Source organism: Lissotriton vulgaris, chromosome 8 (assembly GCF_964263255.1).
Source record: "Lissotriton vulgaris chromosome 8, aLisVul1.2, whole genome shotgun sequence".
NCBI classification, from domain to species: Eukaryota; Metazoa; Chordata; class Amphibia; order Caudata; family Salamandridae; genus Lissotriton; species Lissotriton vulgaris.
In genome coordinates this window covers 792657867-792670721 of record NC_141696.1, presented here as the reverse complement: position 1 = coordinate 792670721, position 12855 = coordinate 792657867, and the positions used below count along the sequence as shown (strand labels likewise).

At 49.4% G+C, this 12855-nt stretch overlaps 1 protein-coding gene across 1 annotated transcript in view; it reads left to right on the top strand.

Annotated features, from left to right (window-relative positions):
* Positions 1-9478, top strand: part of TSLIG2 (tRNA splicing ligase complex subunit 2) — an 80154-nt gene extending 70676 nt beyond the window's left edge. Inside the window, exon 4 of the mRNA XM_086933385.1 lies at positions 9373-9478. Coding sequence (XP_086789511.1) covers positions 9373-9429 — 57 coding nt within the window. The 3' untranslated portion in view covers positions 9430-9478. The remainder of the gene's footprint in view (positions 1-9372) is intronic.
* The last annotated feature ends 3377 nt before the right edge of the window (positions 9479-12855 follow it).

The window sequence follows — 12855 nt, the reverse complement described above, 5'->3', positions numbered from 1 at the left end:
GAGCCTTTGGTTCATTTTTTGGCGCATCTCCATAAAGATCTTCAGGCCCAGGTAAGGATTGGCAGCGGTGGCGAGTTCTCTGGAGCCAATAGGGTAGGCAGGGATTTCAGACAGGGATGTGTTCTGGCACCCCTCCTTTTTATTATTATTATCAATGGATTGAACAATGCGTTAACATCCACGACCCCAGACGTCCCCAGAATTTTTGGGAAAACACTTCCGGTACTATTATATGCAAATGATGCGGTCCTCATAGGCCGCACTCCGAACTCTCGGCGTATGTTAGTACAGACCCTTGTAACTACATGGGCGGTCTGGATTTATGCGTCAATTAAAAAAAAATAATGTATAATGTCTGGGAAACGGCTTTTACAACGAAGCCGTTTCCACGAAATCTTTAACCACGCATGCAGTACAACGCATGCGTGGTTACAACTAATGCCTTTACCACGCATGCCTTTACTACGATGTTTGTAGTAAAGGCATATGTGGTAAAAATAAAAAAATAAAAGGAGGGGGCTTGGGGGGGGTCTCCCCCCCCAAATAAAACAACTCACCATAAGTCACGTCGGCATCAGAGTCGATTAAGAGAAATCGGTAAAAAAATGCAGTTTTTTTTAACGACGTATGACGTCACCACGCAAATAGTCGGTGAAAGGTTTATGCGTGCTAAACGAATTCCGTTGTAACGCATGCGTGGTAAAGGCATGCGTTGCAACGGAATTCGTTGTATCATCATATATTCATAATGTCTTGCTGCCCCGAAAAGCGCGAGGTCAGCTCTCACTGCTGGGAGTCAAAAATTGACTAGCACTAGTTTTTCCTTATCTTGGGGTGGTCTTTGCTGCAAACTGCTCCTGGACTGAGCATTTAGCTCACTCCAGGAGCAAGTTCTCAAAGGCCAATAATTCCATCCTTAGCCTCCCGCTCCTAAAGAACACGGGTGCTATTTTAGCTATCCTAAACATTTTTAAATCACAATGTGTCCCAGTAGCCACATATGGAGCCGAGATCAGGGGTAACACAAACAGCTCCTGCATTCAGCAGTAAGAAAATAGGTTTTGAAGAAAGCTGCTGGGTGTCCCAATCTCTACTCCACAATACATTTGCCACAGACAACTTAATTTAAATTATATTGATGATTTTATCAAGGCCCGTCTGTCTCTTTTTGGGCTATCAGTCTGGAAGAACCAGGCTGCTTCTTTAATTAAAAAGATTATCAGTGACTGTGTCAAATGCGAGAAGGAATGAATATCCCTTGGCTTTCTGGAGTGTACCATAGTCTATGTGGTGTTAATAAAGGCAGTATTTTCTTAAGTCCCAGTACAGCCGAAACACTGCAAAGCAAGCATTTACAATGCAACGGTCTTGCCTTTGCAAAAGTTAGAGCTATTGGCATTGTAAATTTTTTTTTTTTATTTGTGTTGGTTTTGAAAACAGATAAATAAATGGCATTGTCATTTACAATACCAATAGCTTAATCTCTCGCAAATGCGAGACCTATTGCATTTGCACCCACACGCACGCACACACACACACACACACACACACACACACACACCTACACACACATGTTACCATCCTTGTGGGCACTATGTGTCAATACCAGCCTTGTGGGGACGAACCTTTCCCAATGTTTTTAAAATACACTAATAACAGAAAAATATTAAGAAAAAATTCCTGAAGAACAATGGATTCAACCCAGATCTGTGACCGGGGTGAGTGACTGAAAAGTTTCAACACTCCGCCCCTCATCTCCTTGTGTTTGCTTCGACTTGAATATCATCAGCTTCACATTCTCTGTATGGGGCTTTGTGAATATTGAAAAGTAGTAAAGTTAGACTTTTGGTCTGAATTTACCTTTGTGAATACTGAAACCCAGGTCCCCACAAGGTAATGTCCTTTAAATGATAAAAAAATGGCTTCAGGAACATCTGTGTCAATTTTTACAACTTTTTAAAAAATTGTCTTGTGGGGACCTGTGTTTCAGATAGTGTGTTTATATTTTTGCTCGCTCTGCCCCCATAGACAGGAGGCGGTACTGCAGTCTTAAACACACTTTGCATTTAAACACACTTTGTTCACCAGGAACACAAGTTAGAACACAGGTCCCCACAAGACAATTTTTTAAAAAGATCTAAAAATTGACACAGATGTTCCTGAAGCCATTTTTTTATCATTTAAAGACATTACCTTGTGGGGACCTGGGCTCAGGTCCCCACAGTGCAATCAAGTCCCCAAAGCGTGAGTGTGTAATCTCAGGCAAGTCCCCACAAGGATAGTAACACAAACCCAGAGCCACACACGCACACGTGGATGTGGTGGTGTTGGATGTGGTGGTGTTGGATGTGGTGGTGTTGGATGTGGTGGTGTTGGATGTGGTGGTGTTGGATGTGGTGGTGTTGGATGTGGTGGTGTTGGATGTGGTGGTGGTGGATGTGGTGGTGGTGGATGTGGTGGTGGTGGTGGTTGATGTGGTGGATGTGGTGGTGGTGGTGGATGTGGTGGTGGTGGATATGGTGGTGGTGGTGGTGGATGTGGTGGTGGAGGTGGAGGATGTGCTGGTGGAGGATGTGCTGGTGGAGGATGTGCTGGTGGAGGATGTGCTGGTGGAGGATGTGCTGGTGGAGGATGTGGTGGTGGTGGAGGATGTGGTGGTGGTGGAGGATGTGGTGGTGGTGGAGGATGTGGTGGTGGTGGAGGATGTGGTGGTGGTGGTGGAGGATGTGGTGGTGGTGGTGGAGGATGTGGTGGTGGTGGTGGAGGATGTGGTGGTGGTGGAGGAGGATGTGGTGGTGGAGGATGTGGTGGTGGTGGTGGAGGATGTGGTGGTGGTGGTGGTGGTGGAGGATGTGGTGGTGGTGGTGGTGGTGGAGGATGTGGTGGTGGTGGTGGTGGTGGAGGATGTGGTGGTGGTGGTGGTGGAGGATGTGGTGGTGGTGGTGGTGGAGGATGTGGTGGTGGTGGTGGTGGAGGACGTGGTGGTGGTGGTGGTGGAGGATGTGGTGGTGGTGGAGGATGTGGTGGTGGTGGTGGTGGAGGATGTGGTGGTGGTGGTGGTGGTGGAGGATGTGGTGGTGGTGGAGGAGGATGTGGTGGTGGTGGAGGAGGATGTGGTGGTGGTGGAGGATGTGGTGGTGGTGGTGGAGGATGTGGTGGTGGTGGTGGAGGATGTGGTGGTGGTGGTGGTGGTGGTGGAGGAGGATGTGGTGGTGGTGGAGGATGTGGTGGTGGTGGTGGTGGTGGAGGAGGATGTGGTGGTGGTGGTGGTGGAGGAGGATGTGGTGGTGGAGGAGGATGTGGTGGTGGTGGAGGATGTGGTGGTGGTGGAGGATGTGGTGGTGGTGGAGGATGTGGTGGTGGTGGAGGATGTGGTGGTGGTGGAGGATGTGGTGGTGGTGGAGGATGTGGTGGTGGAGGATGTGGTGGTGGTGGTGGTGGTGGAGGATGTGGTGGTGGTGGTGGTGGTGGAGGATGTGGTGGTGGTGGTGGTGGTGGTGGTGGAGGATGTGGTGGTGGTGGTGGTGGTGGTGGTGGAGGATGTGGTGGTGGTGGAGGATGTGGTGGTGGTGGAGGATGTGGTGGTGGTGGAGGATGTGGTGGTGGTGGTGGAGGAGGATGTGGTGGTGGTGGAGGATGTGGTGGTGGTGGAGGATGTGGTGGTGGTGGAGGATGTGGTGGTGGTGGAGGATGTGGTGGTGGTGGAGGATGTGGTGGTGGTGGAGGATGTGGTGGTGGTGGTGGTGGATGATGTGGTGGTGGAGGATGTGGTGGTGGTGGTGGTGGAGGATGTGGTGGTGGTGGAGGAGGGTGTGGTGGTGGTGGAGGAGGGTGTGGTGGTGGAGGAGGGTGTGGTGGTTGAGGATGTGGTGGTGGTGGTGGAGGATGTGGTGGTGGTGGTGGAGGATGTGGTGGTGGTGGAGGATGTGGTGGTGGTGGAGGATGTGGTGGTGGTGGAGGATGTGGTGGTGGTGGAGGATGTGGTGGTGGTGGAGGATGTGGTGGTGGTGGAGGATGTGGTGGTGGTGGAGGGATGTGGTGGTGGTGGAGGATGTGGTGGTGGTGGTGGAGGAGGATGTGGTGGTGGTGGAGGATGTGGTGGTGGTGGTGGTGGAGGAGGATGTGGTGGTGGTGGAGGATGTGGTGGTGGTGGAGGATGTGGTGGTGGTGGAGGATGTGGTGGTGGTGGAGGATGTGGTGGTGGTGGAGGATGTGGTGGTGGTGGTGGAGGATGTGGTGGTGGAGGATGTGGTGGTGGTGGTGGTGGAGGATGTGGTGGTGGTGGAGGATGTGGTGGTGGTGGAGGATGTGGTGGTGGTGGAGGATGTGGTGGTGGTGGTGGTGGAGGATGTGGTGGTGGAGGATGTGGTGGTGGAGGATGTGGTGGTGGAGGATGTGGTGGTGGAGGATGTGGTGGTGGAGGATGTGGTGGTGGAGGATGTGGTGGTGGAGGATGTGGTGGTGGTGGTGGAGGATGTGGTGGTGGCGGTGGAGGATGTGGTGGTGGTGGAGGATGTGGTGGTGGTGGAGGTGGTGGTGGAGGATGTGGTGGTGGTGGAGGGTGTGGTGGTGGAGGGTGGTGGTGGTGGTGGAGGATGTGGTGGTGGTGGAGGGTGTGGTGGTGGAGGAGGGTGTGGTGGTGGTGGAGGATGTGGTGGTGGTGGAGGATGTGGTGGTGGTGGAGGATGTGGTGGTGGTGGAGGATGTGGTGGTGGTGGAGGATGTGGTGGTGGTGGAGGATGTGGTGGTGGTGGAGGATGTGGTGGTGGTGGAGGATGTGGTGGTGGTGGAGGATGTGGTGGTGGTGGAGGATGTGGTGGTGGTGGAGGATGTGGTGGTGGTGGTGGAGGAGGATGTGGTGGTGGTGGTGGAGGAGGATGTGGTGGTGGTGGTGGAGGAGGATGTGGTGGTGGTGGAGGAGGATGTGGTGGTGGTGGAGGAGGATGTGGTGGTGGTGGAGGAGGATGTGGTGGTGGTGGAGGATGTGGTGGTGGAGGAGGATGTGGTGGTGGAGGAGGATGTGGTGGTGGAGGAGGATGTGGTGGTGGAGGAGGATGTGGTGGTGGAGGAGGATGTGGTGGAGGAGGATGTGGTGGTGGTGGAGGAGGATGTGGTGGTGGTGGTGGTGGAGGATGTGGTGGTGGTGGTGGTGGAGGATGTGGTGGTGGTGGTGGAGGAGGATGTGGTGGTGGTGGAGGATGTGGTGGTGGTGGAGGATGTGGTGGTGGTGGAGGATGTGGTGGTGGTGGAGGATGTGGTGGTGGTGGAGGATGTGGCGGTGGAGGAGGATGTGGTGGTGGAGGAGGATGTGGTGGTGGAGGAGGGTGTGGTGGTGGAGGATGTGGTGGTGGTGGTGGAGGAGGATGTGGTGGTGGTGGTGGTGGAGGATGTGGTGGTGGTGGTGGAGGAGGATGTGGTGGTGGAGGAGGATGTGGTGGTGGTGGAGGATGTGGTGGTGGTGGTGGAGGATGTGGTGGTGGTGGAGGATGTGGTGGTGGTGGAGGAGGATGTGGTGGTGGTGGAGGAGGATGTGGTGGTGGTGGAGGAGGATGTGGTGGTGGTGGTGGAGGAGGATGTGGTGGTGGTGGAGGAGGATGTGGTGGTGGTGGTGGAGGATGTGGTGGTGGTGGTGGAGGAGGATGTGGTGGTGGTGGAGGAGGATGTGGTGGTGGTGGAGGAGGATGTGGTGGTGGTGGAGGAGGATGTGGTGGTGGTGGAGGAGGATGTGGTGGTGGTGGAGGAGGATGTGGTGGTGGTGGAGGAGGATGTGGTGGTGGAGGAGGATGTGGTGGTGGTGGAGGAGGATGTGGTGGTGGTGGAGGAGGATGTGGTGGTGGTGGAGGAGGATGTGGTGGTGGTGGAGGAGGATGTGGTGGTGGAGGAGGATGTGGTGGTGGTGGAGGAGGATGTGGTGGTGGTGGTGGTGGTGGAGGAGGATGTGGTGGTGGCGGAGGAGGATGTGGTGGTGGTGGAGGAGGGTGTGGTGGTGGAGGAGGGTGTGGTGGTGGAGGATGTGGTGGTGGTGGTGGAGGATGTGGTGGTGGTGGTGGAGGATGTGGTGGTGGTGGAGGAGGATGTGGTGGTGGAGGAGGATGTGGTGGTGGTGGAGGATGTGGTGGTGGTGGAGGATGTGGTGGTGGTGGAGGATGTGGTGGTGGTGGAGGATATGGTGGTGGTGGTGGAGGATGTGGTGGTGGTGGTGGAGGAGGATGTGGTGGTGGTGGAGGATGTGGTGGTGGTGGAGGATGTGGTGGTGGTGGAGGATGTGGTGGTGGTGGAGGATGTGGTGGTGGTGGAGGATGTGGTGGTGGTGGAGGATGTGGTGGTGGTGGAGGATGTGGTGGTGGTGGAGGATGTGGTGGTGGTGGAGGATGTGGTGGTGGTGGAGGAGTTGGTGGTGGTGGAGGATGTGGTGGTGGTGGAGGATGTGGTGGTGGTGGAGGATGTGGTGGTGGTGGAGGATGTGGTGGTGGTGGAGGATGTGGTGGTGGAGGAGGATGTGGTGGTGGAGGAGGATGTGGTGGTGGAGGAGGATGTGGTGGTGGTGGAGGAGGATGTGGTGGTGGTGGAGGAGGATGTGGTGGTGGTGGAGGAGGATGTGGTGGTGGTGGAGGAGGATGTGGTGGTGGTGGAGGAGGATGTGGTGGTGGTGGAGGAGGATGTGGTGGTGGTGGTGAAGGATGCGGGGGTGGTGGAGGATGCGGTGGTGGTGGAGGATGCGGTGGTGGTGGAGGATGCGGTGGTGGTGGAGGTGGTGGAGGAGGATGTGGTGAAGGAGGATGTGGTGGTGATGGTGGTGGAGGATGTGGTGGTGGTGGAGGATCTGGTGGTGGTGGAAAGCAGCTCTGAATGTGTTTGGTATCAAAATGGCAGAAAGGGGGTCGGGGAGAAAGACGCGCTATACTTTAAAACAAACTTCACGCTTGTGCACAAAAGGGTAACTGCAGCATTCTTGCAGGCTATAAGGTGCTGTTGCGGCTGCAGCAGCCCCCAGAACTCTGAGTCGTTGTTGATGGTCTGTTCCACGGCCTCAGCTGTGAACATGGAGGGCTCCCCGTCGTCCTTGTCAGGGGGCGGTGGAGCTCCCTGAAGAGGCTCTCCATGCAGGCGGTCGGGTAGATGGCGGTGTGCTCGTGGATGCGCAGAGCCACTGAGCTGTCCACCATCCAGCGGTGGAAGCAGCCCACGGACAGGGTCAGCCCGCAGCGTGCAGACTTGCTCAGGCGTTCTGCGCCACCGGTGCCTATGTTGTAGAGGGAGAGGGCACCCTGCGCCGCCGCCGTGCCGCCCGCAGACAGGCTCCAGGTGAGCACCCCCTCTGACCCTCGGAATCTGCCATACCTGTAGCCGGAGTGCCCCGGTCGACCTAGTGAGGCCCGGCGGCTCCCTAGTGTATCGCTAGCTGCGCCGTATCAGAGGGAGTGATCGGACTTGCGGCACTGCGGGGGAGTCCCTGGAGGGCATCCCAGAAGTGTGATCACCCCGGGCCAGCCGTCTGCTTGTGTCCCTACTTTGGTGGGAACTTTTCCAACTTCCTCTTCAATCTGTGAGATGTCTACAACAATGAGAACGATAACCAGCAGCGTGGCGGCCCCCAGAATCCAGTGCCTGCGTTCCAGATGCATGGCTCGGAGCGGGCAGAGGCGGCCGCACGCTGAGCCTGGCAACAAAAGAGCCTCGCAGAGATGCCCTTGCTCGCATTCTCCACCTTGCCCCAGACTACAACTCTGCACTCAGAGGCCAGTATCTAGTTCACTTAGGGCATTTTCAAACATTGGGGCTCATGATATTACACCTATGTGGCGCTCACGCTATCGGCACCCCGGCTAACTGTGCAATTAGTTTGTGAAAATGGCGGTCTGGGGAAGACAGCAAAAAAACAAGCACTCGCCATTTGTCTCTAAGCCCCGTCCTTTTCAGACTGAAGTGCGTGTTATGGACTTTCTTTCTAGGATGTAAACAGTCAAAAACACGCCGCCCAGTCTGAAAAGGACTGGGCTTAGAGACAAATGGTTCTTCTTTCTAAGCCCCGTCCTTTTCAGACTGGGGCCGTGTTTTTGACTGTTGTTTACAGCCTAGAAAGAAAGTCAAAAACACGCCCCCCAATCGAAAATGACGGGGCTTAGATCCAAAGAAGAACGTCACTGGGACCTCTTCTCCAATGGCTGGCCACCGTTTAGGAGGCCAGCCAATGGAGAAGAGGGCTTAACCTCGGTACTCCAAGTCATTAAATCTCGCCAGCGAGACTGCGCATGTGCGCAGCAGCCTATGCTAGCCGAGACCTAAAAATGAGCTCAAGCAACTTCATGTTAATGTTGTTTATTGTTATAAAACAAAAAATTAGACCTGTCCATATCCGCACGCTGAGCACGAACCAACTGCACATGTAAATGTTCAATGCCGCTGCACCTCCGGGTTGGAGGCATACAGGTTGTGTAATCAAATGTATAACACATACATACGATAAAGTGGCGGCCGGCCCCAGAGGTTGTAGGCCAGAAGCTGTGTGCTGTTTGCACATGATCAATAAAGGTCTTTAAAAAAAAAAAAAAAAATGAGCTCAAAAGTGCACTTTATTCATTATACAATACAGAAAGGATTGGTATGGAATCTAAAAAATCCTTTGCCTCAAGCTATATGACTATATAACAGCATAGGTATCCCCTACCCATTTATCTCACCTTACCAATGAGCCACTGGGAAAGGAGCTTTTTATTTCATCCAAGAGCGGGTACTGTTAAATTTGTGTTTTCCCCTTGGCTACCACCCCAATCTTGATCATGCCCCCTGCCCATGTGATGGTGTGAGTGGACAAACTATTTAACATTTTTTGTTTCTTTGTAAATACTATTTAAAATACACCAAGTGGTTCTTAACTAAATTTTTTAAAAAGCAGAGACCTATTAGCCTGGACAATGCCGACTTGTGGTTACTCACTTCGGCCGACGAAGAGTTGGTCTTCCGCACTAGCACTTTTTTGAAAATCGCCACACGAGCACGTAAGACTATGTCCAATCCCAAAGTTCTTATACCGATGTATGACCATTTTATCAAATTGATGTATGAACTGTTATTTTACATTATCATAAATTGTTTATCATTAATGAATGTTATAATTATTGTTAACTTGTCATGCTGCTGTGCTTTTATGGATTTCAAGTAATCTGAATAAAGTTTCTTTAAATTGAATATATATATATATTCTCAAGACAATTTGGAAATGCATTTTTGTGTCTGGTATTGATTCCGCTAGAAGGAACAGAGCCATTGCTATGTAAAAGATTTAGCTGCGGAGATGAAGATAAAGTTCCTGATTGTGTGATAAACGGATTACTAAATAACCCAAAACTAAATAATTGTCTTCTTTTACAGGATGAAGGAAAACCTGTTGAAGCAAAGAAGAAGATTCAGCATATAACATGGCCATGATATTACTTAGATGCAGGCAGTGTATATATATATATATGTGTGTGTGTGTATGTATGTGTGTATATATATATATATATATATATATATATATATATATATATATATATATATATATATATATATATATATATTCTGACAGTTTACCAACAGTATTTTTTATAATGTTTTACAGGATTTCATTTGCTGTAGATTTTTTTAAGTTGCCTCCCAGATACAGCTTTTTGCCAGCAATTGTAAATTTGTCCTTTTGCTGTTCGAGTGATGTTCAATGAAAACATGTTTGTTATTATTTGGATTCTTCAACAGATTGTATTTGGACTTGAGATTCTTCTCTAGGATGGTCTAAATGTTGTCAGATGCCACCGAATGGTATTCGGTCTAGGTGTGTTATTTATTTTGTTTTGTCTGTGGTACGCAGGCGCAATGCTGCCATTTGCCAGTGATTCGCCTACAGGGGTAGAAAAAGCAATTGAACATCAGGCTGTCATTTCGTAATGCACCGTTTCAAAACTACCGACTCTTGCATGTGCAGACTCATAGCATAGGGGCTGTTTTAAAAGCGGGTCAGCAGCAAATTGGAATTGTCTTAACTTATGCCCTGTTCTAGTTGGTTAAAAGGGTCCTTGTGCCATTGTGATTGCAAGCCGGCAGCCAATTGCAGTCTTTCCCAGTAGGTCACATCTCCATAGACCAAGTTTTACAAACTAAAAAAGTCATATTCCATATGATTAGCTTTTTCAGCAAATATATCTGCTCATCCCAGGGAGTGGGATTGGGGAGAGAGGGCAAGCGGGACCTGGGGGGCTGATTGGGGCTGGGATGGGGTGCATTGGTGTCCAGGCGGGGGAGTTGGGGAGGGGCTGGGTGGTCAGAGGGGCAAGTTGCCCTAATTGGTATTTGATGCAGAAATAATCTCAGACAGTGCAACTATCCATACACATTGGCCACTGTGTAGCTTCTGGTCTGGAACAAAACAAGTATACTACCCAATTAAGATGTAGCCTGCCGCCACTTCCCCTTTGTGTTTGCGCTTCTTCAGATCAGCACGAACCTCAACTGTAGTATTAAAATACAATGCGTGATTCTGTTAAAAACGTATTTATTATTTTAGAAATCTATTGAGTTCATTTGGAGTGCTGTCAACCATCAGAAGTGGTTTGGTCTTATCCTAGTTGGACCGTCCGTCTTCTGCATGTAGCTTTCAAGACACATGGAGTGTCTAAATATTTATTTTAGAAACAAGATATGTTAATTGTTTCCAGTTTTGGACAAACAAAGTTGAGATTACCACATTTTGATAAACTGTTCAGCATATTTACTTTAAAAAGAAATTTCCATTTGCCAAATCTGCATGCCGTAAAATTATTTTTAACATCTGCATTTGCGTGGGGAGGATGCAGCTAGACTGTGAGCGCTTGTGGACATGGATTCTCCCCCCCTCACTATCTGCTAGCCATAGAATAACCTTATTATTATGGAAGCACCCAAGGTCCCTGACTAGGGTCATACATAGCTTCTATTGGAGGATTCTCAGGAAGGTATGAACTGTGTAACATGGTAAACCGAAGTGGTACATGTCTTCCAACAAGTTACCATGTTTAACATTAGCTGATGGTTATGTCGCCGTTTACATTGCCATGAAACTTTTTTAAGTGGTCTTACACATTGTATCCCATTTGTGTTTTATCAGTTTTAGTTGAAAACATATTGTACTTTATTAACTTCCAGTTTCGCAGTGGTCTGTTTTAAAATTAGTTTTGCTTATAGAATGTGGTTCCTTTGTATACGTTTTCCATGTGTTGCACATTCGTATGATGATATAGTTGGAAGTGCTTATGATGAAATACCTCTTTGGCCAGGATATGAAATCTTTCTGGTGTGTTTTGATATTTTGACTGCCATGTCATTTTTGGACATTCAAGGAGCACCCACATCGGTCTGTAATAGTTGAGTGATTTTACAATAAGTGTAAAGAAAGGTCACTGTGCGATTTTCTCTTGCCAGTGGCAGCTTGAACCTTTGAATCATACCTGGTACAATCCAGTGGAACCTGGTGATTTTCCTATTCCATCACAAAAAGATGATGGATGGGATGCTGAACATTGTCAAACATTCACCTCCAGTCACAGATCTGCGTTTAATCCATCATTATTTTGTTCACCACGCCATTCCAGTTTAGACCCAGCCATATGCTAATCTGCCTTGACTTTGCTCCCCATGGGAACGTCCAGCTCGCTGAACTGCCAGGCCAGGTCCTTCCTGTACCAGAAAACAAGCACCTTGGGACCGGTTTTGGGGTATCGGCGCTCCTCAGTTGATCAAAACAGTGGATTTAACCTAGTTTCTCTTGACTGGGGGTGAGTGTTTGAAAAGTTTCATCACTCCATCCATCATCTTGTTATATTTGCTATTTTTGCTCTGTCACCAAGGGGATGCCCAGATGTGGGTCCCTTACTTTCTGTGGCACTGGATTCAATCTACCATGGCTGATAAAGGGTGATTCTCCAAAACTGGTCTTAGGATGCTTTTTTCTTTTCCGGGTAGGACCTGGCCTGGCAGTGTGGGCGGGGCTGTTCCCATGAAGAGCAGGGTGAAGACTAATTTGCATATGTCCAGGTCCAAACTGGGGTAGCATGGTGAGCAAAAGAACAATTTATTTAACCCAGATCTCCTGTTGGGTGTGTTTGAAAAGTTTCAGCACTCCGTCCATCGTCTTTTTGTGTTTCTGATTTTCTTCTTCAAGGCAGGTTTGTGTTTAACCCCGGACTAAAAAGGGCCCTTTATTGTATACAATACCCCTTTTATGCCCCAGGCTGGCAGAGTAATGTTTGGGGCAATATGCAGTTCATGGCAACAATAAATGCATGGCTGTAGTAATCATTGTCTCAGTAGTTGACATCTTGCTGCAGCTGATGAAAGGAGAAAGTAGAGGTGTTCCTCTTGCAGGTTGGCCATGGAATCGGACGCAAGAAGAGGGACTGCTACAAACTCCTTTCTACGATTAACAGGTTAATGTGTTTTTTTTTTTTTTTTTTTTAAATGCGGGCAACCAGTGTTAAGACCATAAACAAATGTTTCTGATGGAACTTTTTCCTTGATCTTTGTTTTATGTCACTATAACCATCATTGTTGGTTTGATCTTTAAAATATGTATTTTGTGTTAAAAAAAACACTATCATTCTAATGTAGCCGCAATAAATTGAAAGACACTGACTGTTACTTGGTAATATACCTTTTAAAATTGATGCATTGATAAAATAACCTATTTTCTTCTTTCAGCTGTCTGATTACTATCTGTCTTTTCTCTCGAAATTCAAATTTGCAAATATAAATGCAAATGTTATGCTTAGTAAAATTTAAATTGGGTAATTCTTGGTCAGCTTTCTTCATATTGGATTTCCCATCAGATAGAAGTTTACCATGCTC